The sequence below is a fragment of the Carettochelys insculpta genome, chromosome 1, assembly GCF_033958435.1.
Source record: "Carettochelys insculpta isolate YL-2023 chromosome 1, ASM3395843v1, whole genome shotgun sequence".
In the NCBI taxonomy this organism is placed as follows: Eukaryota; Metazoa; Chordata; order Testudines; family Carettochelyidae; genus Carettochelys; species Carettochelys insculpta.
Genome location: NC_134137.1, coordinates 240,293,286 through 240,320,810, shown reverse-complemented (window position 1 = coordinate 240,320,810; position 27,525 = coordinate 240,293,286). Strand labels below are relative to the sequence as shown.

The window sequence follows — 27,525 nt, the reverse complement described above, 5'->3', positions numbered from 1 at the left end:
ATAAAATTAATGCTTCAACCTTGTTGGGTCATGTCTGCTTTCTATCTTGAATATGCTTCATAGGCTAAAGCGTTTCTTGTCATTTCCAGAGAGATGCATGGGAAATGAAATGATTTGTTTGCAGAATTTACACACTAGTTGAAATCTAATAATATACAGGGCTGATCCTGGGAGTGCTGATTGTCTTTTACATGCATTGGAGACAGTGAGGGTTGAGGTTGCTGAGCATCTTTACAGGATTGGGCCAGATGCAAATGGGTCTGACTAGATGTCAGCAAATACTTAGCGTGTGTATGATGGATCGGATTGTTGAGCATGGTTAGCACTGACCATGATGACAAAATTATAGTCTGCCACTAGTTGGTCATTAGTATGTACAGCTCAGTATGTCAAATACAAATGATTTTGCAAACTGAATGGTTTAATTTTGTAATGTAGGCAAGGCTCAAACAACTTAAAACCACAAACTAGAGCTTTCTAGACAGTACTGGAATGGTGAAAGAGAATGCAGTGGTTAGTACAACTTTTCCCCAGCCAACCTTAGAAAAATGCTTTTCAGAGAAGGGTTCCTCATTTCCTTGAAAAGATCTTACCTAGATCAGGTGGGCTGACAGCAACACATGAAGAAATAACTTTGCTGCTGAAATGCAGTATTAAAATAAAATTCTTTTCTGTGCTTAGAAAATATGTAAATATTGGCAAGTGCTCATTGCCCACATAAAGAAGCCAGGAGGAAACCCCCACAGAAAAGCCATTTCACATACCCAAAGCTGCAGGAATTAAGTAGGGACTGAACAGAAAGACACTAATGCAGAAATATGAAAAAGATGGTTGCTGAAATTCCAGTGTTGCTAAGTGTCACGATTTTATTGTGAGCCTCCAGCTATTCTTTGCTTTTCTTAAAGACCCACTTCCTGGAGTCATACGTGTCTGGGAGACTCTCAGTTTGCATTTAAGAGAAGTATATTTCAGCCCACCTGGTGCCGATGACTAGCTCAAAAGCATGAAGCCGAAAGGCTCAAAACACAGAAGGCAAAGAAAAGGAACATCCACAAACAAAAAACAAACAAACAAACAAACAAAAAATGAAAACATGATCTTTAAGCCAATCCCCTGGTTTTGGTGTTTAACAGTTGGGGTTTCTAACACAAATCAGTATTGCCAACTCTTTTAATTTTTATCACAAGTCTCATCCTATGTCCTGTTTGCATTAAAGCCTCAGCTCCTTGATCATTGAGATCACTGAGTGTCACCTTTCCTTTTTTAAAAAAATAAGTTTTGAGCCCTCATCGCTGCAGAAAATAGTCTGAAATTTATGAACTTTAAAGACTCAAAAACAAGAGGGCAAATAAATAGAATCATGTATTTGTTCTTTTTTAAAGACATGCTATTTTGGGTTTGTTGCCTGATTTGTGAACCCCTTGAGGTCAGCAGTACTTTTACCAAGCATTGCTCAACTGGCCCAGTACTGAGGATGGCAAAGCTGTGAGTAAAGAGAAGGACAATCTTTATTCAGCTTTCTTTCAGCTTGCCATTACCAGAGACATGGTTGACTGTTCACAAAACAAAAAAGCCGTCCTGTAGCACCTTAAAAACTATCAATATAATGTATTAGGTGATGAGCTTTCATGGGACAGACCCACTTCTTCAGACCTGGAGAATCCTGATAACTGATAACTGAGACAAAGAGATTTTAAAGGAAAGATAGAAAAAATGAAATAAAAACTGGTGAAATCAGCTGGATAGGACAGAAGGAAGGAGCGGGGAAGGGGGAGAAAAGCAGTTTCTGTAAGTGTCTGTTAAGTTAAATGGTCTGCCTGGGGTCACTGTGAATATCAAAGGTGGGGAAATTGTCCTTGTCATGGGTAAGGTAATTGATATCTTTAGCTGTTGTTTGCCCTTATCTACAACAGCAGCTTAACTGTGCTCAGTACCACTGCAGCTAAAATGCTTGTTTGATGCCTGTTCTCTGCAATGGGTCAGTGGTTCAGTGCAGACAAGGCCAGTGTTTAAAGAGTTTTACTTTATTGGGGCATTTAACGGACTTTGTACCTATGACAACCCACATTTGCTTTAAATATCACCTATGCTTTATCTTTACAAAAAGAGACCCTTGCTATTCCATGCTCTACTAACCTGCATGATTCTGAATAGTAACAGAGAGGTAGCTGTGCTAGTCTGTACTCCATGAAAACAAAGAGGCAGAAATGTAGCACTTTCAAGGCTAACAAAATGATTTATTTGGTGATGAGCTTTTGTGGGACAGACCCACTTCTTCAGATCCATGATTCTGTTTTTCATGATCTCCATGATTCTGGTTCTTGCTATGGCCCCTGTCTGCTCTGGGGCCATTGCAGAAGAACATGAATTGTGCTTGCCACCAGCCAGAGAATTGCCCCAGGACTGGAACTGATTAGAGCCCTATGTAAATGGCCCTGTGTAAATCCCCCTGTAAATGCTGGCATTATGCACGTGGCATGTCAGGAGCATAAAGAACAGGTGGGCAACTCTCATGACATACATTATGGTGTGGATTCTTGGCCACTATGAAACAGCTTAGTAGGCAGCCTGCTGGAAGAAGGAATTGATATCAGGCACAGCATCTCCTGGCTGAAGGCTGCACTGGCACCTGATACAGCCCAGGAAAGATGCAAAGTTGACTTAATGGCCCTTTTGTCCTTGCCATCCCAGAACTATGTTGTATTTGCCGTCTCTCCAAAAAATGCAACACATGGTCTCTACTCACTGCTCAGGAAAGATTTAATGGCAGATGCTGTAGCGGAGTGTCATTAGCCCAAAATGTCAAGATTTTTAAAAATGAGACAGCATGGCATGCAATAGTAGCATCATTTAAACAAAACCAAAGGGGTCAGCACTGGGAACAAAGTATAAATGTTGGTCTTTCAAACAAGTGAGTCGCCAGGTCATTAAAAAGCAGTAAAGGAGCACTTTGAAGACTAACAAAATAATTTATTAGGTGAGCTTTCGTGGGACAGACCACTTCTTCAGACCATAGCCAGACCAGAACAGACTCAAGTGGGTCTGTCCCATGAAAGCTCACCTAATAAATTATTTTGTTAGTCTTTAAAGTGCTACTTTACTGCTTTTTTGTTTTGATAGTATGTAGACTAGCACGGCTTTCTCTCTGTTACAGGTCATTAAAAAGTTCACAATGAGCCCGCCGTCCATTAAGGCAAATTAGTGAGGTGCTAATGTAAGCTGAGCACCTTGGCATAATCTGTGCTTGTTCCCTATGGAGATCCTGTATCACAGTAGTAGCCCTGTTAGTCTGTATCCTCAAAAAACAAGGAGGAGTCCTGTGGCACCTTATAGATAACAGATATTTTGGTGCATAAGCATTCATGGGCAAAGACCCACTTCGAGAGCAGATGTGCATCTCACAAAGTGAGTCTTTGCACAAAGCTTATGCTCCAAAAAGTCTGTTAGTCTATAAGGTGCCACAGGACTTCTCATTGTTTTTATGGAGAGTCTGTCGTTTCCAATCAATCTGTAGCAGGAAATAGCTCTGTTTCCCCTTTTTTGGGAGGTGGGGGATTTGCTTTCTAGGGGAGCAGATAACATCGATTTCACTAGGAGATTTTCTCTCTCTCTCCCTCTCTCTCACACACACGCACACACACACACAAAACGTTCTATTGTGTTTTAGGTAAATATGCTGGAAGGACGCAGACGTCTGGAAGAACAGCTTTGATTTCCAGATGCAAGATGGACATTTACCCAAAGAAACCCACTTTAGCAGGGTAGTAACAGAGACGGAGCTGTGTTCATCTGTATTCTGACAAAACAAACCAGTGGACACGTAGCACTTTAACGACTAACACATCATTTTGCTAGTCTTTGAAGTGCTACATGACTGCGGGTTTGTTTTACTTTAGCAGGAGTGGCTGTACATACACTAGTGAGATAAATGTGAGTGAGGACGGCACATTCTGTTACAGAGTAGGTCAAGGGGGCAGGATCATAACTAGAGAAACTCCTGTCATCAGTTGCTCCCATCAAACTGCAGCTCACTTCCTCAACAAGCTGCCACTAACTACCATTTGCCTGGTGCCATCTTTTGTGGACCAGACACTATCATGCGTCTCTCCTCTATGTGTCTCGCTGTCCTCTCCTGGGCTTGTCAAGGATGTAGTGGTAATGAGCCTCTGGCCTATTGCCAGTACTATTGCTAATAAGCCCATAGGTATTTAAAACTTCATGCCATGAGGTAGGGGAGTGGTGCGATGAAATCAGCAACTTAGAAGGATTGGGTGGCAGGCTGGTCATGCATTCTCTGGGCACAGCCTGGTAGAGCAAAGTCAGATACTTTGACACATGGAGAGGCCAGGGGGTCATAAGCCTGCTCTTTAACACTGGCACCCAGCACGCATGTAAGTGTGCACCTGGGAGACCAGGAAAGAAAATCAAGGCCTGGGGGAGAGGAAATGGCAGGTTGCAGAGGTAGAAAGGGACCCCCTGAGCCAGCGTAGTCCATCCTGGCTTTTCTTAGAAGTGCTGAGCCCTTAGCAAAATGTACATGTGACGGGCTTCGAGGTTCATTTTCTTACCAATAGCAGACCGGTTTTTCCTTCTCTTGTGTTTCTTCACAAAAGGGGCGCACAGCTCTCCAGCTTAAAACTAGCAGATCTGCTGTAGGAGAACCACTGGCCCTGTCAAGGTGTCCGTCCATCCATCCGCCTGTCTGTGTGTCCCCCCCGCACTCCTCAGGACTCAGGGTGGTGTGAGGTGTCTGCGAAGCGCTAGAAGCAGCAAATGGAATGGAATGTGCAGCAGTAAACACAAGACCACACCCCGTACTAATGAACTCCTGGAACCAGGCTTAGCTTGAGAAGGGGGAGGGACTGGAGAGAAAACGGCGAGCAAGGTAGGCTCAGAAACTCCTCACGGGAGGGAGATTTTCATGTCTTATGTTGCTGTTCCCACAGAAAAGAAGGGCAAGTCGATCGGCCATCTCAGCCAGCCGTCTGTGTTAGCTCATCTCCGACACAGAGACATTTGAAGGGCGGAGCAGGGATTTCCCTGCCAGGTGGTGTGTTTCAACAGCCAGGGTGCGTGCGTGTGCAGGCTATGCTCTGCCTCAGCACAGCTGCCAGGGCCTGGGGCAGGGGAACTGGAACAGACAGGCAGCACAGTGTGCTCCACACACTGTACTAATATGTGTCCATAATTTGGGGAAGAGAATCTGAGAGCCTGCTGAATAAGGGCAAAGAGGGCCGAGAAAGCTAGAGCTTTTCTAATTTGAGTGTGAGAATCTTAGGGCTTGTATACAACTGGAGTCATTCCTGACTAACTGCACGTGAGACACGCTTCTTCCAGAGTGCCCTGTTCCCGTTTCATTTAAGAACTTGTCTGCAGTTGAAAACTGTTGCAGGTTAATGTGGGTTTCTTGGGCATAAATTGCCTTGTGTCCACACACAAGTCTGGTTTAAATAATCTGTCCCTGCTTTGATAAACTCACTTTGGAAGCAAGTTTACTGACATTCAGGGTAAGTTTTCTCCACAACCAAAGTTGGGGTGGAAACTGTGACAGATAGAGCGGTTTCCTACCACATACTTGGGAGACCTTATTGAGTGTCTATTATATTGTATGTATAATTGGGGGGCAGGGGTTGTGTTTAATTCCATAGGGGTGACCTACAGGTCCCCCAGGAACTCAGGAGAGTGGCAGAGGGTTGCCTGTATGTGTTGGGGGCAGGGTAATTAGGCTAATTCTGTCAGGTTTTAGTACCTCTGGAGAAGTACCAGTCTGTGGAGAAACTCACGTAGTGGTTCAAATAGGATTCTGGAGAGACTGGCAGACAAAGAAGGGACTTTTGGATAAACAGCCTGAGGTTAACCTGACTCAGGGCCTTCTTTCTGATCCAGCAAAGAGTTCGGACCTCCTGTCCAAGGGTAGCCCTAATCCTTCCTGGGAAGGGTCAGAAGGACTTTATCAGCTGAGACTACGTGAGAGTGATTGGCAACCTCAGGTAAGCTTTTAGCACATGCATAAGACCTTCTGGTGATTTTTATGTTTTCTCTGTAATGCTTTCACCTTAATAATAAATGGGCTTGCTTATGAAGGGCTGTGTGGTAACTTAGAACTGCTGGCCATCATGTTGTTCATAGGCTCCAAAGAGAAAGCAAAGATTCCAGAGTATTCCAGCAATCTAATTAGCTGGGAATAATACAGCATAGAATGGTGCAACCTGGAAAAATCCTAATCGGGAAGGAGAGAGATGCAAGTCTCCACTCATGCTCCGTGCATCTGCATAAGCATGTACCTTGCCATTTGCAGAGAGGACTGTGCCCAGGCCCATGTCAGCAGAATGCCCAGATCTCCAAGGTCCCACCCCTGGCCAAGCCAGAAACCAGGCCTGGCCCTTTAACTTGCTTCGGAGGCAAAAGCAGCCCCGGACCAAGTCCCTGCTTCGCAGGTTACCTACCCAGGGCAAGTGAAGGGTCTGCGGCTCCCCATACCTGCCTGCACAGCTCTTACCCCAATCTGGCTCCAGCTTCTAGCCTGGCACATTTGCTCCCAAGATGCCAAGCAGGACGTATTGATCCAGGCAGCCAGGGTGTCTGACCTACTAAACTCAAAATGCAGAGACAGTGCAGACACTCCTGCCAAATTACACTGGGAGAACCAGTGTGTCAGTACAGGAGAGGGAAACTCGTCCCATAAGTATGTGGTGCTCAGTACTATACCACTATTACAATACAACTGTGGGGGACTGAAATACCTTTGCTCCAGGTACTATGTGGGTACCCCCATGTTTAGCTGCCATCTCTCCACTCCTCTTTTAGCTAACTTACTGCCCCTTGAGCATATAGAGAAGCTTTCCTGCCTTCCATTCCTGAGTGGGAACACAGAGCTTACCTTCAACACAGCTGCCACTCCTGCACTCATAAAGTAACCTCTCATTGTGTATGAGGGAGTTCCCTTTCCACATCCACTCATGTCCCTCTCGTGCAGACCAATAATTCCAGCTTTAGCCTCACTGCAGACTTCTAACATGATTCCCACTCTCCCTGCATATCCCCTGTCCTCCTGCTAGCTTTCTCTCTTCACTGTCCCCAACTTCCCAATGCACCCTTCTCTTGTGGCAATGCAATCATGAGGTCAATTTCCTGACCTTTGATATTGAAGGATTTGGCAATATGGAGGGAGGAAAAAGTGATACATTTGTTTATCTGATTTTGGGTTGGGGAGGAAGAAATCCCAATTCCTTCCTGCTAGAAGAGCTAGTACGATGAATTTTCTCTGTGTGGCATTATCTAAAGACTCTGGTGACAGAATTGGGCACGTTGGTGAAGTAAGCTTTTATGTGAAGGGATATGGGATGATTGCTGTGTAACCAAGAATGAATGGCAGGACTGTTCATTGGCTGTCTGGATAGTTTGACACCTGAAAGATGAGGTGGAGAAGGTTTGTTTGGAGATGGGCCTGAAAGGACTGAGATGGCTGAGCATGGCAGAGGGGATTATAGTGTGGCTTCAGAACTAAAGTACAGGTTTTCCCATAGTGCTATAGTATCCAATACGTGATGTATGTAGCAGTTTAAAAGCATGTCTATCTTCCATTGATTTCATTAGAGAACATAAGAACGGCCATACTGACTCAGACCAAAGGTCCATCTAGCCCTGTATCCCGTCTTCCAAGAGTGACCAATGCCAGATGCTCCAGAGAGAGGGACCAGAACAGGTAATCATTGAGTGATGCCTCTCCTGTCATCCATTTCTAGTCTCTGACAAACAGAGGCTAGAAACACCATTCCTACCCATTGTGGCTCATAAGTATTGATGGACCTATCCTCCATGAATTTGTCTAGTTCTCTTTTGAACCCAGATAAAACCCTGATCTTCACAACATCCTCTGGCAAGGAGTTCCACAGGTTCACTGTGTGAAGCAAAACTTCTTTTTTTGTTTGTTTTAAATCTGCTACCCCTTAGTTTAATTGGGTGACGCCTAGTTCTTATGGGAACAAATAAATAACTTTTCCTTATTCACTTTCTGCACGCCTGTCATGGTTTTATAGGTCTTTTATCATATCCCACCTTAGTCTCCTCTTTTCTAAGATGAAAAGTTGCAGTCTTCTTAATCTTTCTTCATATGGCACCCATTTCAAACCATAATAATTTTTGTTGCCCTTTTCTGAAGCTTTTCCAATGCTAATATATCTTTTTTGAGATGAGGAGACCACATCTGTATGCAGTATTCAAGATGTGGGCACACCATGGATTTTATATAGAGACAATAAGATATTATTTGTCTTATTCTCTACCCCTTTTTAAATGATTCCTAACGTTCTGTTTGCTTTTTTGGCTGCTGCAGTACATTGAGTGGATGTTTTCAGAGAACTATCCAAAGTCACTCCCAGATCTCTCTCGAGTGGTTATAGCTAAATTACTCCCCATCATCGTGTATGTTCAATTGGGATTATTTTTTTCCAATGTGAATTTCTTTGCATTTATCAACATTGAAATTGGAGAAGAAGCTAGCACAACCATGGAAAATGGCTGAGGAAGAGAAACCATCTCACAGAGGGCAGGGACAAGATACGGCCCAGACAGGTAGAGGCAGTAGATTAGATTCTTCCTTGTTTTTCACACATGAACCCCCTACTAAGGTCAGAAAGCTTCTGTAGTATAAGTGTAGCTGAATTAGACCCATTGTTTTAGACCAGCACTGTCCCGAAGCCTCTCCAGCTGCAGCCCAAGACTACACCAATTTGTTTGTTGCCTTATCATGTTATAAACCATCACCCCTACCATTACTGTTTCCTGACTCCCTCCAGCTGTTTGGGTGTGTGTTTCATTTTTTTCCTCAAACACACGAGCTTCTTTCCTCCAAGCAGACTAGGTGAATCAGATCACAGTTTCCAAACTAGCCATAATATAAAGTATTTGCTTTCTCATTTACAGGATGTCTCACTGATGGAATCTGAAGAAGCCAATGTAGGAGACCCCATCCCCCCAGCAACCAGCAGTGCTACTGAGGAAAACCCAGATCCTGTACCAGCCGAAAGGGAACATCATGCCATAAGTGAATCCACAGAGATGAGCAGAGAGCTGCTGGATTCTGTAGAAGGAGCACAGATCTGCATTGTCCGGGATGCCCTGAGACATCTCTCAGTTGGGGAATCAGCAGAGATGTGTGGCAGATCCTCTGACCCTGTTTCAGCAGGGCTGGAACAAGGGGAGAGAGATTTAATGCACCAGAGAAGCCTGTCAGAGTTGGAGAAAGACCCTGCAGAACAAGAGACATCTTTGGAAACAGGGAGATGGGATCACTCCTCAGATTCTGCCCAGGGAAAATTAGCTTATCCTGAAAGCAGTCAGTATTCTTCCTTTCTCAACACAGTCCCACAGGCACCTGCCACTGACGACACAAACCTGTGGGAACAGTCCCCAGCCCTTCATATGGAATTTCCTGCAGATCAGAATCAATCCTTGCCCTGTCATGCTGCTGTCCCCCATGTGCAGCATAAGGAAACCTCCGTGACAGACACTGTTCCCAGCCAGAGGGAGCCAGCCACTAAACATTTCCTGGTATGTGAAGAAATTTCAGAGGTTCATTGCAAGACTGAGATTTTGCAAGATGACATTGTTGGGGATTCCCTCTTGCAGGGGTTAGATCTAGCAAATGGGGCTAACAGAGAGCACCCCCCAAGGACTGAAACAGTGGCAGGGACTGACAGAGACCTATCTCTTTGGATGGATGCAGCAGGCAGGATGAAACCCATGCCTTCTGTAGATGACTATGAAAAAGTGGGAGGCTTACAGGGAGGGGGAAAGGATACAGACTCTTGCTCTTCACATCTCCCATCCTACCCTTTATTGGATGACAGCCAAGGAAATTCCCACCCGAGGGGAGTAGATGCAGGTGATAAGATGGCCCTGTCATCCCAGGAGAGAGGGAACAATCCCTTGGCCACAGATCAGAAAACAGGAGTGGCTGCGAGGCAAAGTCCATCTGGTTCTATAAATCTCCTGCAGGAGGAGAAAGGAGCAGATGATGGAAGAGCAGAAGGCAGCACTGAATCTCCAGAAGAATGCATCTTCCACACACAGAATTCTGAAAAAAATACAGAGGAGGAGGAGGAGCATCAGCATCCTGAGCAGATAGAATGCGGGGAGGAGCCAGACGAGGAGGAGCAGGCAGAACAGAAGCAGGCACAGCTGGAATGGGAGGAGCCAGAAAGGAAGAAGTGGGAGGAGAAAGTGAAACCAGTGCAGGAAGAGCTAGCATGGGAGAGAGAAAATCAGAAGGAAAAGAGGTGGGACAAGTTGGAACAAGAGCCAGGGTGGGAAGAGGCGAAGGTAGAGGCTCTACCACCAGCACTCAGTCCATCACCACTTCTCTCCCAGCAAAACTGGCAACTCTGCGATGCGGAGGAGAACATCTCATCAGCTGATGGAACAGGACAGACATCTGTGCTTCAGGAATCATTCTCTGAAGATGACTGTCCTGATGAGTTTGTACAGTCCAGCAGAGTGGTAAAGGCCTGCAGTGGAAGAACAAATGCTGTGCTAATGTCCGACAGTCAGAACCCAGTGGATGGAAGTTGCATGACGTGCTCTCCGGCCTGCCACATCTCTGAGCACTGGGGGGACCTAGGGGCTTCTGGTGCTTCCAGCTCCATTTCTGTCAATGGCCAAGATTGTGGACAAACCAGTCAGGATGATGCAGCCAGTAACGGTGAGGACAACCATAGTGGCAGAGACGGATGGACAGTGCAGAGCTTGGATGATGGAGGAGCCATCTCTCCATTCTGCAGGGAAGTAACCTTATCTAGTGCAGAGAACCCAGACCCTTCCAGGACTCTGGACCTTTTTGCTGGTGCCAAGAACTTAGGATCCCTTGGTTATGCAGATCCTGCTTCTGTTGCAGAAAATGCAGTGTTTTCCAGTCATTATAATTTCACTCCTGCCTCACCATCAGAGCTCAACTCAGCTGCATCTGCAGCTGGCCCATCTCAGGACGATGCTGATGAAAGTTCCCATGGGAGCCCTGTGGAATGTACTGACTTGGAGAAAGCACCAAGTTCTGTACAGGACCTCCACAGCCAGACTTCTCCTTATCTGCAGGAGGCAGCTTGTGTTGAAGGAGTCTCAGTGTCTGCCAGCACAGAGTGTGTTCAGACTCCTCATGGGCTGCTGACACCTGAGAAGGGCCTTGATGAAAAGCTGACTGCCCAGCCTTTCACCTCCCAGGCTTTCAGAAGTTGCCCTCCAAGACAGAGCCTGTCCAGGGACAGAGAGGCACTAGAATCCACTTCTGCAGCTACAATGTACCTGGAGTCATCCGAAGCATCAGATATGGCTCCCACTCCCCACAATTACCTGGAGGAAGTTCAGAGGCAAGAAAAGCCCCCAGCAAGAAGCTCTGTTTCCCAGGGAGCAGAGATGGAAGCAAATATAGATCATCAAGCACAACAAAACATTTTACCTGATCAGTCACATTTGAGCTTACAGGTGGAAGTGCCAGGAACAGGGAGTGCCCTTAATTCTGTATTTCAGCCCCCAGAAGAAACAGTAATCCTTGCCCTGGAGCAGCACACACGGCCTCCTCTTCCTAAGCCTGACTCCAGCTCACCTCTGGTCAATGTGCCTGGCACCAACCAGCTCACCCACCCTCCAGCTCCTGCACCCAGCTCACCTCTATCTCCTGTGCCTGACACCAACCAGCTCGTCCACCCTTTGGCTCCTGCGCCCAGCTCACCTCTGTCTCCTGTGCCTGACGTCAACCAGCTCACCCACCCTCTGATTCCTGCACCCAGCTCACCTCTGTCTCCTGTGCCTGGCGCCAACCAGCTCACCCACCCTCTGGCTCCTGCACCCAGCTCACCTCTATCTCCTGTGCCTGACACCAACCAGCTCGTCCACCCTCCGGCTCCTGCACCCAGCTCACCTCTATCTCCTGTGCCTGACGTCAACCAGCTCACCCACCCTCTGATTCCTGCACTCAGCTCACCTCTGTCTCCTGTGCCCGGCACCAACCAGCTCGTCCACCCTCCGGCTCCTGCACCCAGCTCACCTCCATCTCCTGTGCCTGACGTCAACCAGCTCACCCACCCTCTGATTCCTGCACCCAGCTCACCTCTGTCTCCTGTGCCCGGCACCAACCAGCTCGTCCACCCTCCGGCTCCTGCACCCAGCTCACCTCCATCTCCTGTGCCTGACACCAACCAGCTCACCCACCCTCTGATTCCTGCACCCAGCTCACCTCTGTCTCCTGTGCCTGACACCAACCAGCTCGTCCACCCTCTGACTCCTGTGCCCAGCTCACCTCGGTCTTCTGTGCCTGACACCAACCAGCTCGTCCACCCTCCGACTCCTGAGCCTGATGCCAACCAGCTCGTCCACCTTCTGGCTCACGTGCCTGATGCTGTCCAGCTTCCCCAGTCTCTTTCCCTTGTTCCCAATGCCAGCCAGACTACAGCCCCTGCACACGATATTGACCAGCCTCTGCCTCCTTTATCTAGCTCCAGGCCACCTCTAGAATGCATAACAGATTCAAGTCACTTTCTGGCCACTGCCCCCACTCCCAGTTGCTGTGCCCAGGCTCCAGCCTCTGTGCCCGATGCAGACAGCCTTGTGCATGCTCTGGTCCCTGCCTCTGCTGCGGAAGATGGAGAAGAAAACCCCCTTCAAATGCAGAAGACCCGAGAGGTAATATATGCTGTCCAGTGGGATTCTGACCTCTCACTTACCCCAGATGTGGTGGACACCAGTGACTCAGGGGTCACTTTGTTGGCCAAGAAATCAGACTTCCCCAGTATAGAGAATGAGGGACCTCAAGGCCACTCGGACATCAGCCGTGAAGTCAGGGGTCAGCACCTGGTTACACAGGCACATAGTGGAAAGCCCACACCCGATGTCTCCTGGCCGTCCCTGGGATGGTGGGGAGCCTCTGTGGACTCTCATAGTAGAGATTCAGCACAGCCATCCCCAGTGCTAGCCTTCTCCAACCCAATCCACTTCCTGCAGCTCGGCCCGCCGTCGCCACCAGCCATCCGAACACTGTACCGACAGGAAGCTGTCTTTGAGGAGCCACAATGGGACCAGGCACAGGCAGGCCCCACCAGCCCAGCTATGAGGAACACATCAGCCCCTGCTGTGATGACAGAGACAGCCGAGGGTGCTAGAATACTCAAGCAAAGTGCGGACGGGCAGAGAGAACCACTTTGCCTCATGGCCCCAGTGAAAGGGCAGGTGGCCCGACATGCGCCCTTAGAGAAGTCATCAAGTTGTCCAGATAAAGTCATCAGGATGGACGTGAAGGAGCCGAGATTCAGTTCAGGGAGTCAGGAAAATGAGATCAAATGCCGAGCAAAAAGCAAAGACTGGCACCGGCAGGGCCTGAAGAAGACATCAGTAGTATCATACAGCTTACCAGGTGAGAACCCTCTCCTGCCCTGTGTCCCAGATACCAAATCTCAACATAAATGGTGGAGGACTGAGGGAGTGAAAATAGCTACAGCCATAGATAGCGGTGCTGATGGCCACCACAGGCTCCAGGGCAAGGTGGGATGGGGGGCCCAGCTCCACGCCCCAGAAGGGGCAGAGACAAGGGCAGAATGGGCAGGACCTATGCATTAGGACCACAGTGCCCCTGGATTACAGTGGTGGCTCCTCCCACCCCTCAACCATGTGCAGCAGCACTTCCTCGGCGATTCAAAGGGGCCCGGTGCTTCAGCTGCAACTGCTGCCAATGTAGTAGTGGCCACAGCTTTGGGTTCCTTTGTAATGCCAGGGCTGGGGGCAACTATCCCCTTTGCCTCCCCTCCCCCATTGGTGGGCCTGGCCAGAGATTCCTTTCCAAAGCTATCCACACAGAGCTTTGCCCGGCCTCTTTATCCAGCCCTGCAGACCTCTTGCTATTCCAGTTCTGGGCTTTGCTAATGCCCCTCTGTACCCTTAGGAAATATATCCCTTTACAACTAAAACTGAGCTGAAGTATTGGGGTTTCCAGAGATAAAAACCTATTAGCTTCGCCTCAGGTATTTTCCTGCTTTAAACTGTTATCTCCATCTCCATCTCCACTCTCCAGCTTGGCCAATGTAATAATGGCTACCAGCCACACGTGCAATTCCTATTCCATTTAATTAATCCCTCTTCAGCCACCTGCTCAGCATCAGTTCTCACCACCCTTCCAGCCGGCTCCTCCAGCTTCCCTTCTCTCCTGCCTTGCCTGCCCACTGAGGGAGTGAAATTAGTGATAGCCAGCACCAGTTAACAGACTCGGGTTAGTTGGGCTCCTGCCACTGCTCCAAAATCAGCTGTACTGGCAGCACCGTGAGGGTGTGTGGCTTGGGATGGAGCTCGAGTTCTGAAGCTTAGGGAGAAAAGGTGGGCTTCAGAGCCCAAGCTGCAACTGTCAGCCTCTGTGTGCACAGCCACTTCAGAGCACTAGCAGAGGCACTGCTAGCTAGTCTGGCTGAGGGTTGCCAGGTATCTGATTTTCAACCAGAAGGCCGAGTTGAAAAGGGACCTTGGCAGCTCCAATTAGCACAAGTGCCAGGGCTGTTAAGTCTGGACAGTGGTACAGTGTGGCTAAGGTAGGATCCCTGACTGTCCAAGATTTGCACTGTGACCTGAAAGTGGCCAACAAGTCTGGCTCCTAGTCTCGGGAAGGGAGAACGTGTTATGCTGGGGGAGGTCTAGGTTAGATATTAGGAAAAACTGTTTCACCAGGAGATCGGGGAGCACTGGAATGAGGTACCCAGAAAGGTGGTGGAATCTGCATCCCTAGAGGTTTTCAAGTCCTGGCTTGACAAAGTCCTGACTGGGATGATTTAGTTGGGGTTGATCCTGCTTTGGTGACGGGGCTGGACTCAATGGCCTCCTGACATCTCTTCCTGCCCTAGGATTCTATGATATGCAGCTCCATGTAGTACCCCCACCCTGAGTACCAACTCTGCATTCCCATTAACCAGGAACCATGGCAAATGGGAGCTGCAGAGGTGGTGCCTGTGGACAAGAGCACCGCACAGAGACATGCCCCCCCACTAGGATCTGGACCTGCCAGCCACTTCTGGGGCATAGTGCAAAGCCAGGAGAGGTAGGGAGCCTGCCTTAACCCCATGGTACCACTGACTGGATAGCAGTCCAAGGCAAACCCCAAGTCCTAACTTCTTGACTTAACCCTGAGCCCTGCAAATCTGGGGTCCTCTCCTACATCCAATCCCCTCATCCCTGACCCCACCCATAGCTCACACCCCCAAGTAAAGCTTGCCCCCCCTTTTGCATCCTAGTACTCTGCCTGAGCCTAGAGCCCCCACACTCACTCTGAAATCCTCATGTCTCGACCCACCCCAGAGCCCACACCTCCTCCTGCACCTCAGCCCCTTACCCCAGCCCAGTGAAAGTGGAGAAGAGCGAGCTACTGAGGGAGGGGGAAATGTAGTGAGTTGTGGGGACAGAGCCTCCGGAAAGAGGCTGGACATGGGGCATGTCCTTAGGGAAGGGGTAGGACTAGGGTGTTCTGTTTTGTGTGGAAAGTTGGCAACTTGTCTCCTGATCTGGCCTGGGAGGCTCACTCTGTAACCACACTCTGTTCTTATTCTGAGTTCTAGTCCTTTTCCTTAAGCATGCTGTGGTGTCACTGGTATTAACCCTTTTACAGTAAGCTGTTTGCCTGTGAGGGGTAGAGATCTCTGGTGCACTTAAAGGTGGCCCCTCTTTAATGACACACTTGAGCCATTCAATTTTATTCAGAAATCTTCAGCTCTCAGTCTGACCCCATGCTACTTTTGGCAACATTTTTCATAAGAATACAGATTTTCAGATAGTGCATCACAATGCTAATCTCATCAGATCCAGTGACCTGTCTTTGGTGGAAGTTAATGACCAGTAGCCAGTATGTACCTAGTGTGTATGTGGGAGGATGAGACGGCTATTCCCTTTCTAAATTCAGATACTGGGCTGGGTGAAATTAGTGAGAATTTTGGTATATTTTTGCCATTTTTGGCATATTTGCGTTTTATGTTTTTTTCCCCACTGCATATGTATTGGCGTTTGGGGATAATGGAAGTGGTTTTTACACTGATGCCACTTTGCTTCAAAAATTGCACTTATACATTTTTGGCCCTCAGAGTAGAAGTTAGTGGAGCAGTTTTCAAACTGTGGGTCAGGACTCCAAAGTCGGTCATGGCCCCATTTTAATGGGGTCGCCAGGGCTGGCATTATACTTATTGAGGCTCAGGGCTGAAGCCCAAATCCAAGCCTCACTGCTCACGGCTGAAGCCCTTATGCTTGGGCATCCTCCAGAGCAGTGGGGCTAGGGCCCGTTGTCCAGGATGGTGGGACTTGGGCTTCAGTCCCTTCTCCCAAGGTAGTGCAGTAATTCTCGCTGTCAGGAGGAGGTTGTGGTACAGTAAAGTTTGAAAAACCCTAAGTTAACTGTAAGTGGTCCCCTCACCTGCTCCACTAGGCTTTGTTCTCATCTCTGTCACCATCTGGTCTTAATAACCCTTTACCACATACGTAGTTCTTTCCTTGCATGGTGACAAGTATCAGAGAGGTAGCCGTGTTAGTCTGTATCTTCGAGAACAACAAGAAGTCCTGTGTCACAGGACTTCTTGTTCTCATAGTTCTTTCCTGACACTTCGTTAGGCCCCTCCATCAAACAAGGTCAATATTTTCACCTTTCTACAAACAAAACTGTGCTTCAGAGAGACTGACGTCTCAAAGGTCACCTAATGATCTAGAATCCAAATCATAATGGACCCAGCTCTGACATCCAGGCTCAATCCTCTTAAGCACAGCGCTCCCAACACATATGTATAGGGTGATTTTTCAGAGGTGTTGAGTACTCACAACTGTGAAGTCAGTCAGAGGTTTGGGACCTGACCATTTTCAAGAACAAGGCTTGGTTTTTCAGAAAAGACTAGTTAGTTAGGCTGTGTCATCCTGAGTCATTTTAAAGGGACCTCATTTCCCTAAAATGCTGAGTCATCCACCTTTTGATAAATCAGGCCGCTTTCTGGCACGCCAAATTGGGCACCCAAAGTCATTGTCACTTTTGAAAATCCTATCTTCTTCCAATTTGGTGGCTTGGAAAAGTGGGTGTGTGAAAGAAAAGAACTATTGTCTAAAGCAGGGGTCAGTAGCCTTTCCAAGGCGGACTGCCAAAATGTGACCTTTTAACCTTTATGTACAAACTCAGTGCTGGTGATACTTTTTAAAATCACTAATAGTCCTACTTACAACAGTTTATTCATTTTTTACCCATTAATAAATAAATAAAGATGCAGAGGTTTACTATTTAGGTGGCAGTTGGTAGCACTAGCTGGTCTTTGTTAACCACAGGTGGCATGGCTTTGAGCAAGCTCCTGGTTGCATGGGGGAGGAGGGGTGGGGCTGAGCTCCTGCCTCATGTGCCGATGAAAATTGGCTCGCATGCCACTCTTGTCACATGTGCCCAGGGTGGCTGATCCTGGTCTAAATGATAGGTGTGAAGTGTTAATTATTATTAGAGCCATGAAGCTGCAGTTAGGAATAAAACCTCAGGAGGGCACTGGTTCCAGTCCCAGACTGCTGGCTCTATATACGCAGGTTTTAAGATGTGGTACCCTCACACTGCTTCACATCCTTGAAGTTGGCTGTTTGAAATCTCTCTCTTTTGCTTGCTGTCTCATTGGGAGCAAGTGGGATAACCTCTCTTGTCCTTTCAGAGGAGGGAACATACAAGGACCATCGAGCCAGCTCAGACAAAGTTATATTCCGGTGAGTCTGTAGATTTGCTTCTAATCCCTTGCACCTGATATACTGGGGCCCAGAACTTTCTGGTGATTCTTTAGGGACCCAAAAACGGACAACAGAGCAAAATGGTCTCTGAGATGGGCTAGCTAAGCTTCAGCCCAGGCAATCCATGCAATGGGATCCCCTTTCACAAGGGGCAAGAGGGGAATCCATGTCCCTTTACTTCTGAATTTCCATCACCATGAAAACGGGCCTTCTTAGGAGACATGCAGAATGCAGACTCTGAACTTGACGGAGAAAGAATTCCCAGCTGTTCCATACTAAATGACCAAGATCTGGCTGAACTGCACCCAGTTCAGCATTTCTTATTTTCATCTATCTTCTCCTCTTCCCTGACAGGGAGAAGCAACCTGTAACCACACTGGAGAACCTCAGCCGCCGACATTCCAAACTGATCCACTCCTGTAAGTACCTCCCATCCAAGCGCTTGCCAGAACCCCAGCCATTACCCCTCCCATTTGGAGAGCTGAAGAGAGGATATCTGCAGCCTCTTGCTAGAGTGAAATTAGGTGGGAGTATCAGTAAGAGTAGATAGTGAGGACAATGTAACCATTACTGTATAATGTGATTAGAGATATGCAGAGCTGTATTGGTGCATTATAAACATCATAGGCTCTTACATGTCCTATGTACTGAAACCATAATGGAGCCTTCTCCACCCAGCATTACTGTACTGCAGGAGTAATGGAGCTTTCTCTACCCAAGGAGTTCGGTAGGAAGGGGAGTCACTGCTTTAGAATGAATATGAACTGCAGGCCTTCCTCCACAGCAAAGTTACTCTACCAAGAATACAGTGATGTGGCTCTGAACAAGGCAATCCAGAGCCAGAAGAGAGCAGATTCCTTGGCAGAGGACTTGGAACTGAACACTCCAAGCTCCCCAAGGTTACGAAGGAAAGGACAGTCTCCACAGGACTCTTACCTGCAACGTCTGTCAGTCTCAGCCAACGCGTCCCTCTGGCAGGACATCCCCATGATCCGAGGAAGCAGAATGCTGCTGAACATGTCCCGAGATGATCAGAAACTACAGGAGGTAATGGTTGGATGCCGTAGGCAGATGGATGGTGATTGGCCAGGTGGGACAGCATACATGGATGGACAAATCAGAGAGCATAAATTCATGAAGCAGGAATGGGTGAATAGGAAGAGAAATAATTTAGAATGTGCATCCAGTTTAAAAGGAAGTTTGGTACCTGTGACTGTGAGCTAATTGAATTTAGCATTGTACTACAAAGGTGTACAAGGGTAAGGAATGGGATGATAGCTCCTACCAGTACATTAAGGGAAAGCAAATTGGGAGTGATTACAAAATCTTGTGGCATGAGGGGAGTAAACTTGGAAGGGGTCTCCTGGGTTCTGAAGTTCAGTTATTAAGCTAAACCAAGTATGGAAGAAGCTGGAAAATTACATTAGTCAAGGCCATAAATGCTGTAGAAATAAAAAAAATCAGGATCAAAAGTTGGCGATTGAGTACATGAGGTGAACTTGGAAGGCACTGGGCAGGCAGATTCAGAGAAGCAGGATGGGAAGAACAAGGGGAATCAGGAGGAAATGGAGCAGAAGCAGTGGGAATGAGGATCCAGGGAAGGAGGAGAAAATGAGGACATGGAGGAAATTTGAGGACCCTGATAAGGCAACAAGAAGTTTAACGGAGGAGATCAGATGCCCCATGAAAAAGAGTGGTGGAGGTGGGATAAGTAAAGAAATGATCAGCACAGGTGAATCTTTGGAGAAAGGAGAACACATGAGGGTATTGTGCTTATTTCAGGTTTTTAAAGCAAGAAAATACATACTACAGTTGCAAGTCAAGTTGATGAATAGATTCAAAATTGTACCACATGCTTGTCTTTCAATCTCAATAAATGGATAGACGAAGTAAGGAGCAGGCTGATGTCCTCATCTGTCTCTGCCAGCCAGTATACTGCCAGCTCTCTCTTTATACTGCCTTCTCAGAGAGAGCTTGGCTCCTTCTCCATTATGAATCAGCAGCTAGACACCACTATGCTGGAAGCCAGGAATGTTCCTGGCTTTCACCCCTTCATTGTTCAGTAACACTCGTTTACATCCCTCATAGGCATACCTGGTATGTTGACACTGTGTCCTTTCCTCTCCTCTTGTACAGACCAAATTTGAGTTGATCATGTCAGAGGCTTCATACTTGCGGAGTTTAAATGTGGCAGTGGATCACTTCCAGCGCTCATCGGAACTCCAGGCGCTCCTCACCAATCAGGAGCGCAAGTGGCTTTTCTCCCGCCTACAGGAAGTGCATGATGTCAGTGCCAGGTGAGCCCTGATCCTTCACTTCAGAGACCACCAGGGTCTGTGAAGTGCAGATACAGCCCAAGGTTAAAAAAAGACAAAACCTCTTAATAGACCTCTCACCACATGTTGGTTCAGTCCTGCGGAACACACCCCTTTCTCAGAAGGACATCTGCCCCTCCTGGAACAAACCTCAGTTTTCCTTTGGATGCAAGAGTAATCCAGATAGTCTTGTTCATTAAGTATGGCACATGCAGAAATTGTAGTGTCCTTGTACAAAGAGATGATAGCAGGAAAACAGAGTATCTAAACTGCCCTCAGCCAGAACTCAGGGCCTGCCTATGTTGATCTTAACCAAATGAGAATTACCAAATCTAGCCCCAAGCAAAACAACACAGAACCCCCGACCCAATTTTAGAAAATTAAAGCCACCATCTGGCAAATCCCAACCTGGATCTATTTAGCAACAGCCAGAAGCCTGAACCAGAAGCATTGCCACCACATGCCAGACATCTTGGTGTGCATTCTGTTATCTCAGAGCCTTTTCTTTTCTTTTGTGAGGCTTGACTGAGGGCATCGGCCACTTCTTAAAATTCTAGTACAAGGCTGGGTTGTTTTTATTTTAAACTCTCAGATCTTTGTGACAGTAGCTTAAACAGCAGTAAACAGGAGTTTACAGGAGCTGAAATCCTTTTTGCCTTAATTATGAGGTATTTTGGAATTCCCCAACTTTCTTTCACACTGGAAGACAAACCACTAATCCCTAGACCTGTCATCCTAAAGTGGAGCCCAACCTTGTGATTAGTGTATGGGCCTTGCCCGTAGCACAGCAAGGGAAGGAGGGTGGTGCCTGATAGAGACAAAAGGACATTCTGGCTTTGCTTGTGCTCTCCGAATGTTTCTGTGTCCATCTGTGTCTTATTCTTAGAGTCTCAGCTCCTTGAGGCAGGGACCATGCTTTTGTTCCAGGTGTGTACAGTGCCTTGCACCATGGAATCCTGGACTGTGGTTATGGTTCCAAGGTGCTACGGTAACACCAATAACAAACACCACCACCACCTGCTCTGTAACCCACACCCCTACGTGTAGTGTGCTGTCCCACGTAGCTGCACCGAGACCACTTCACAGTGAAGGAATGAGTGTCCTCTACAGCCTAAGCTGAGCAGGCTTTTAGCTCAAGCTGTAGAGGTGCCTGCACTAAGCTCTGGAGGTCCCAGGTGTGACTCTGCCCAGTTACAAACTGCACATTAGTAACACTGTTTCTCTCTCCTTTCATGGCGACGTATGGGGCATTACAGTTTCCTCTTCGACCTGGAGGAGAAGTTTGAGGAGAACATGTTCACCTTCAACGTGTGTGATGTGGCTCTGAGACACGCCCCTGAATTCCGCAGGGTGTATCTTCCATACGTGACCAATCAGACCTACCAGGAGCAGATTTTCCAGAGGCTAATGTAAGAACACTGCTCTGTTCCCACCCCACCCTCTCTTCTCCTTGCTGCAACTCCTAAGAGCCCTTTATCAGGCAGGCAGAGCTGAGCAATTGCAGGTTGCCCCCAGGTGGTCCTACCCCATCTACCGGGATGTGGATGTTAGTAATCAGAGGCTCTCTTTCAGTGTAACAGAAATCATCCTTTGGGTGGGAAGCTCCAGGCTCCTGTGGTTTAACAGTCAGAGAAAGGGAAAGACTATTCAGCTTTTTATTCTACCAAGCATCAGAGCATCTGGCTGGAGAAGGCAGAAATTAATAATTGCAGGTTCATGCCACCCCATCACACTGAAGAAGGCAGATATGACTGGCTGGGAGGATTCGGTTCACCTTGGCCGTGGAGGTCATCTGGATAATGATCTTATATGGGGAGGGATCCCAGAACAGAGTGAGACTGCCTCACTAACAACTTTCCCAGCATCTCCGCACAAGAATGCAGTCCCCATGGAAGCTGCACACAAACTGTCTTTCTTCTTTTCCCGGAGAAGAGCACTGTCCTAACTGAACCACCCCTTGTACGGATTCTCACTGCCTCCCAGTACTGATGGAGGCTGCCTTGGTACCAACCCATCCCTTCAGACCACCAGGGAGGGCTCAATTCCAAATGGAGAGAGCCTCGGGGATGCCACCTGAGCCCTAGAGAAAGGAGGCGCACACAGACATTGTCTCTACCTCTATGGAAGGGCCCTACTACTGAGGGAGAAATGGGAATGTGGCTATGCCCTCTGTAGGGTGATATCTCCCTATTGCAGAGGGCATCTCTTGCCCAGCAGAAAAGGGAGTGAATAGAGAAGTGGGAAAGTTTGCAGATGATACAAAATTATTCAAGATTGTTAAGTCCAAAGTTGGCTGTGAAGAGTTACCAAGTGGTCTCACAAAACTGGGCGAATGGGCAACCGAATGTCAGATGATATTCCACATTGATAAGTGCACGTTATCAATGATAAGGAATAATGCACAAAGGAAAGTATTATCTCAACTACACATGTATAACGATAGGGTCTCAAGAAAGATCTTGGAATCACCATCGATAGTTCTCTGAAAATTTCAGCTCAGTCTCCAGCTGCAGTCCAAAATGCTGATAATATTAGGAGCTATTAAGAAAGGCATAGAAAATAAGACACAGATCATCTCTTAATACCACTACATAAATACATGGTGCATCCTCACCTTCAGTACTGCGTTCAGTTCTGGTCACCTTCTCTCAAAAAGGGTATAATGGAAGTAACAAAGCTTCAGAGAAGCGTAGCAAAGATTATCAAGGGTACGGAACAGCTTCCGCCTGAGAGAAGAATAAAAAGATTAGGGCCGTTTACCATAGAAAAGTGAGGCACACAAAACTGGTCTGTAAAACATTGAATGGTGTAGAAAAATAGAGAAGTATTATTTATTTTTTCCCACAATATAAAAACCAGGGGGCAGCCAGTGACATCAATGGTCAATAGACTTACTACAAAGAAGACGCAGCAATTTTTCCACACAATGCACAGTACACCTTTGGAACTCATTGCCATCAGATGCTATGGTGACCACAGGTATAACTGGGTTCAAAAAAAGAAGTAGGTACATTCATAGGAAGTAGGGCCATAAGTGACTATTAGCCAGGATGGTCAGAAATGTTATCCCATGCTTGGGCAGCCCTACACCTCTGACTGCCAGAAGCCGGGAGGCAAAGACTGTGGGGATCACTCCAGCTGCCCTCTTCTGTAAACTTTCTCTGCAGTTCTTGTTCTGGTCATTGTCGGAGTCCTGTGCCTGTTGCACCACTGGTCTAACCCACTAGGGCCATTTCTCTCAAGAAGGAAAGAGATCCAAGTGGCACCACAGATGCTGAGTTACTAATCTGCTGGGGGGGGGAGTTCCCTCCCAGGCCCCACTCCTGCCCCACGCTACCCTCCTTCCCATTCCTCCTCCACCCCCACTCTCACTCTGCCCCTTGCCCACCCTGTTCCACCTATTTCCCCCAAGCACACTGCACCCCTCCCTCCCCCCCCAGCCCCTCCTGGCCAGCATTCCCTCTATGCTGTGTGCTTGGGCAGCTGCCCAGGAGTGATTCAGGTGCCACCCAGCTCCTTAGCTGAGCACCCACAGCTGGCAGCAGCAGATGTTTCTATTAGTAGTGCCCATCAGCACATGCCTCAGTGCACGTTATAAAATTTATTCTGCACATGAATGGAAAAAATTGGAACGTTTCTCCTGAGACCACCAAACATCTTATCCATGGTGGGCTGGAGGCACAGGCAGGCAATAAGAATTGCTGCTCAGCAGGGCCCACCAGCAAGCAGGAGGGTGCTGGGACAGGGGGAAGTTCTGACAGGTGGCTGTCAGTGGGCGCAGAGCACCCACCATTTTTCCTCCAAGTGCCGCAGCCCTGACACACCCAGGGAGTCAGTCCCGATGACTTTCTCACTGTCGTCCTGCTGAGAGATCAGTTCCCAAAGGGCCAGCCTGCACGCTACCTCTTCCCCAGCAGGAGGGCTGAGCTCCATTGAAAGGCACCGATCACTGCAGGGAAAGAGAGTCAGTTCCCCAGTAATGGCAGTTCTGCTGCTTGGTTGCATCCAGCTGTGATCCAACCTCTGCCCTTGCTGAAGGCACCACAGCTTTGTTGTTCTGTATGACTCCTTGATTTCCCTCTCTCTCTCTCCTTGGCAGGAATGGAAATGCACGGTTCCAGCAAGCGCTAGAGAGGCTGGAGAGTGATCCTGTGTGCCAGCGCCGCTCCCTCAAATCTTTCCTCATTCTCCCCTTCCAACGCATCACCCGACTCAAGCTCCTCCTACAGGTAACAGTGCTGCGACCTCAGGACAATCGAGGTCTTGCCGGCACTATTTGCCCCTCCCTCACTGCACAAACACAAGTCACTGCCCAGGAATCCCATCCAGGGCCAGATAGGGAAAGAATGAGGAGCTGAGGGGACCAGGAGGGAAGTTTGCCTGTTCACAGCCATGCTATGCAGGCCATTGCTAATTGTGGGGGCTCTGAGACCAAAGCCAGCTATGTTATAAGTTTTAGAGACTTGTCTTCTAGAGTTTGGTTTTATTGCACAGCCAACATTTTTTAAAAAAATACCTTTACCTACACTTGAAAGCAAGTGAGAACCAATGTAACATACAGGCCGTGTGTACACTAGCCCCAAACTTCGAAAAGGCCGTGCAAATGGCCATTTCGAAGTTTACTAATGAAGCGCTGAAGTGCATATTCAGTGCTTCATTAGCATGCGGGCGGCCACAGCGTTTCGAAATTCGACGGGGCTCCTTTTCGAAAGGACCCCGCCTACTTCGAAGTCCCCTTATTCCCATGAGCAGATGGGAATAAGGGGACTTCGAAGTAGGCGGGGTCCTTTCGAAAAGGAGCCCCGTCAGGATGAGCCGCGCGGCGGTGAGGCGCGTCAATTTCAAAGTGCCACGGCCGCCCGCATGCTAATGAAGCGCTGAATATGCATTTCAGCGCTTCATTAGTAAACTTCGAAATGGCCATTTGAATGGCCATTTCGAAGTTTGGGGCTAGTGTAGACACGGCCTCCATTTCCCTGTTCACCCCCAGAACTGCCTGAGGTGAACAAGCTGCAATCCAGCATAGGAGTGAGCAGCAATGCCAGCTGCTCTGTGCATCCAGCTGGGTCAGTTTTCCCATGTGGTTGCAGGAGGGGGTGCTGGAGGCACAAGGGGTTGGCGTGAAGGGGCACAGTGCAGGATTAGTGGCATAGGAGCGAGGTGCTAGCAGTGGGGCAAAGAGAGCATAGTGCAGGGGTTGGGGTAGTGTGGGGAGCCTAGCAGGGACATGGGGCAATAGGGAGCACCACAACCACGTGGCCAGGGGGCACCAAAACACCATTTTCCCCAAAGGCCAACCCTCTTCAAGACTCTTACCCTGGAAGACCCCTCAGGCAGCAACTGGTCAGGTGCAAGGTCTATCCTCTTCTCTTGCTGTCCTCGCTGGGGGGGGGGGGGGCGGGGCGGGCCTGGGCTGGGTGGGAGGACTGCTAATCATATCACATCCTCTTCCCCTACTGGCCAGATGGAGAAGGCAGGGATCACCTGCTGTCAGCCTGCTGCCTCAGACACTGTGTTTGCAGGTCCTTTACAGCTCTGCCTGAAGCAGTGTTCACACTGAGAGACTGGGTCTCTGAACATTGCTGGAGCTGAGCACTATGCTGTGAATATTCATGTGGCTGGGGCACCAGTAGCCTATGTAACTCCCTGTCCCCATTTCTTGCCTACCGTTGCCTGTCCTGTTGTCTCCTTGCCCCTCTCACATCCTTGGGATCTGTTCTCAGCCTCTGTCCTGAGATGCTTTTTGTGGTTCTTCTGCAGAATATATTGAAAAGAACCCCACCTGAGTCTGAGGAAGAAGTCCAGGCCACGCAGGCTTATGATGCACTTGAGAAGGTAAGGCACACCAGCCCATGATCCCCTTGCAGTGCCATAGCCAAGCCACCTACGCTGCTTCAGATAGCGAAGCAAACAGCTGCAGGGATCCCAAATGCATGAGGCCAGATCTTCTCCCTGCCCCAACCCCCACCAGCACGGCGGGGAGGGGAGCAGAGCAGCACAGCATCCTCCCACAGCTGCTGGCCATGTCCTGGGGGCAGTCCTGTCCCTCCCAAGTGACACAGCTAGCAGCAAGGGAGCAAAGCTGTGGTGTTCTGCTTACCCTGTTGCTACCCCTGAGCATGGGGGTGCCTGACCCCAGCTGCAGCTATGAGACTCCACTGCTGGACCTGTGGGCCTCCCAGAGGCTGTGATCCCTTGTCCCTCCTGCCCATGGTGTTTGGGGTGTGTGCGTCAAGTGCCCCTCTGTCCTCCCCCTCACGTCACCCCTCTCAGGGACAGATTTAAATGCTCACATGATCTTACTGCTCATGTGAATGGTCTCCAAGAGGTAGCTGTGTTCATCTGTATTGTTGCAAAACAAAGCAAGCAGTCCTGTAGCACCTTAAGACTAACTATTATTTATTAGGTCATGAGCTGTCCTGGGAAAGACCCACTTTTCCTCTCAGTTCTGCTCCAAAATCTGAAGACCCACAAAAGCTCATTACTTAATAAGGAATATTGTAAGTCTTTTAGGTGCTACAGGACTACTTGGTTTGTTTTACTGCTCATGTTAGTGCCACTTGCTCTTCAAGTGAAAGCTGGGAGCATATGGGCAAGAGCTAGTCACGGACTGAGGCTGGCACAGTCCTGCTTTACATGGATGATGTCAGACTGTTTTCATTCTGGGCTCTTTCCCATATGTTGATTGGCTTTTGTTGTTCTGTTTAAACCAATTGGGCTAAACAAAAACCATCGCAGGAACTGCTCCTGTGTTTCTCCCCACTGTGGTCCAGCAAGGGCACCCACTGAAAGGCTTCTCACGCCCCAGCCATCTGTTTTCTCTGGTAGAGACCCAAGGCTGTCTCCTTCCTGACCTGGCTTTTTCAACACAGCACAGCTCCCTGCCTGTCCAGAGTTCCCCTGCAAGTCAGGCTGCCTCAGCAGGCCTCCTTTGCTTTCTCATCAGAGGCTAGTATAAATAGTGTCATTGCCCACGGTAACAAGCTAACCACCATCTGTTCTAATTTCTTAAGGTGAAAGTAGAGAAAACGTTAAATACACCAAAGGAACCTACCTGCATAGTAAAAGCCTTACCAGAGAGTACCCCCAGCTCTGGCCAGTGATCAGTTCTTCAAACCCCTTAGTGGGTTTTTGCTGTAGTAACTAATAGCAGCTGTTAAATTCACAGGGGAGCTTGTTCTGAGCTAGAATTTTCCTTCTTTTTGCAGCCTGTGGCTGTAATAACCCTATTCCAGCAGTAGGTAATCAAAAGACAAGGGGTTTCTCCTTGTAGCACACTTTCAAAGGGCTAGGTCCAGAGGAGGGAATTTGCATTTACCTACTCCCAAGTATTTCCTAGGAAGTCCCTCAACTTTGTTTGTTCCAAAGGTTCCTTCTTGTCTGGCATATTCTTTTAAAACTTTGAAACTTATATAACTTCCCAGGGTTTATGCTAGTCACATCTACCCCTGAGTAA

The 27,525-nt window shown here is 48.2% G+C and overlaps 1 protein-coding gene across 2 annotated transcripts in view; it reads left to right on the top strand.

Moving 5' to 3' along the window:
• The window catches only part of ARHGEF5 (Rho guanine nucleotide exchange factor 5), a 49,550-nt gene that overhangs the window by 12,233 nt on the left and 9,792 nt on the right, over positions 1-27,525 (top strand). For both annotated transcript variants that reach the window (XM_075003083.1, XM_075003091.1), the window contains exons 2-9: positions 8,926-13,402; positions 17,682-17,733; positions 18,109-18,173; positions 18,539-18,801; positions 19,891-20,051; positions 21,326-21,478; positions 24,169-24,298; positions 25,830-25,904. In XM_075003083.1, the coding sequence (XP_074859184.1) occupies positions 8,926-13,402; positions 17,682-17,733; positions 18,109-18,173; positions 18,539-18,801; positions 19,891-20,051; positions 21,326-21,478; positions 24,169-24,298; positions 25,830-25,904 (5,376 nt within the window). The remainder of the gene's footprint in view (positions 1-8,925; positions 13,403-17,681; positions 17,734-18,108; positions 18,174-18,538; positions 18,802-19,890; positions 20,052-21,325; positions 21,479-24,168; positions 24,299-25,829; positions 25,905-27,525) is intronic.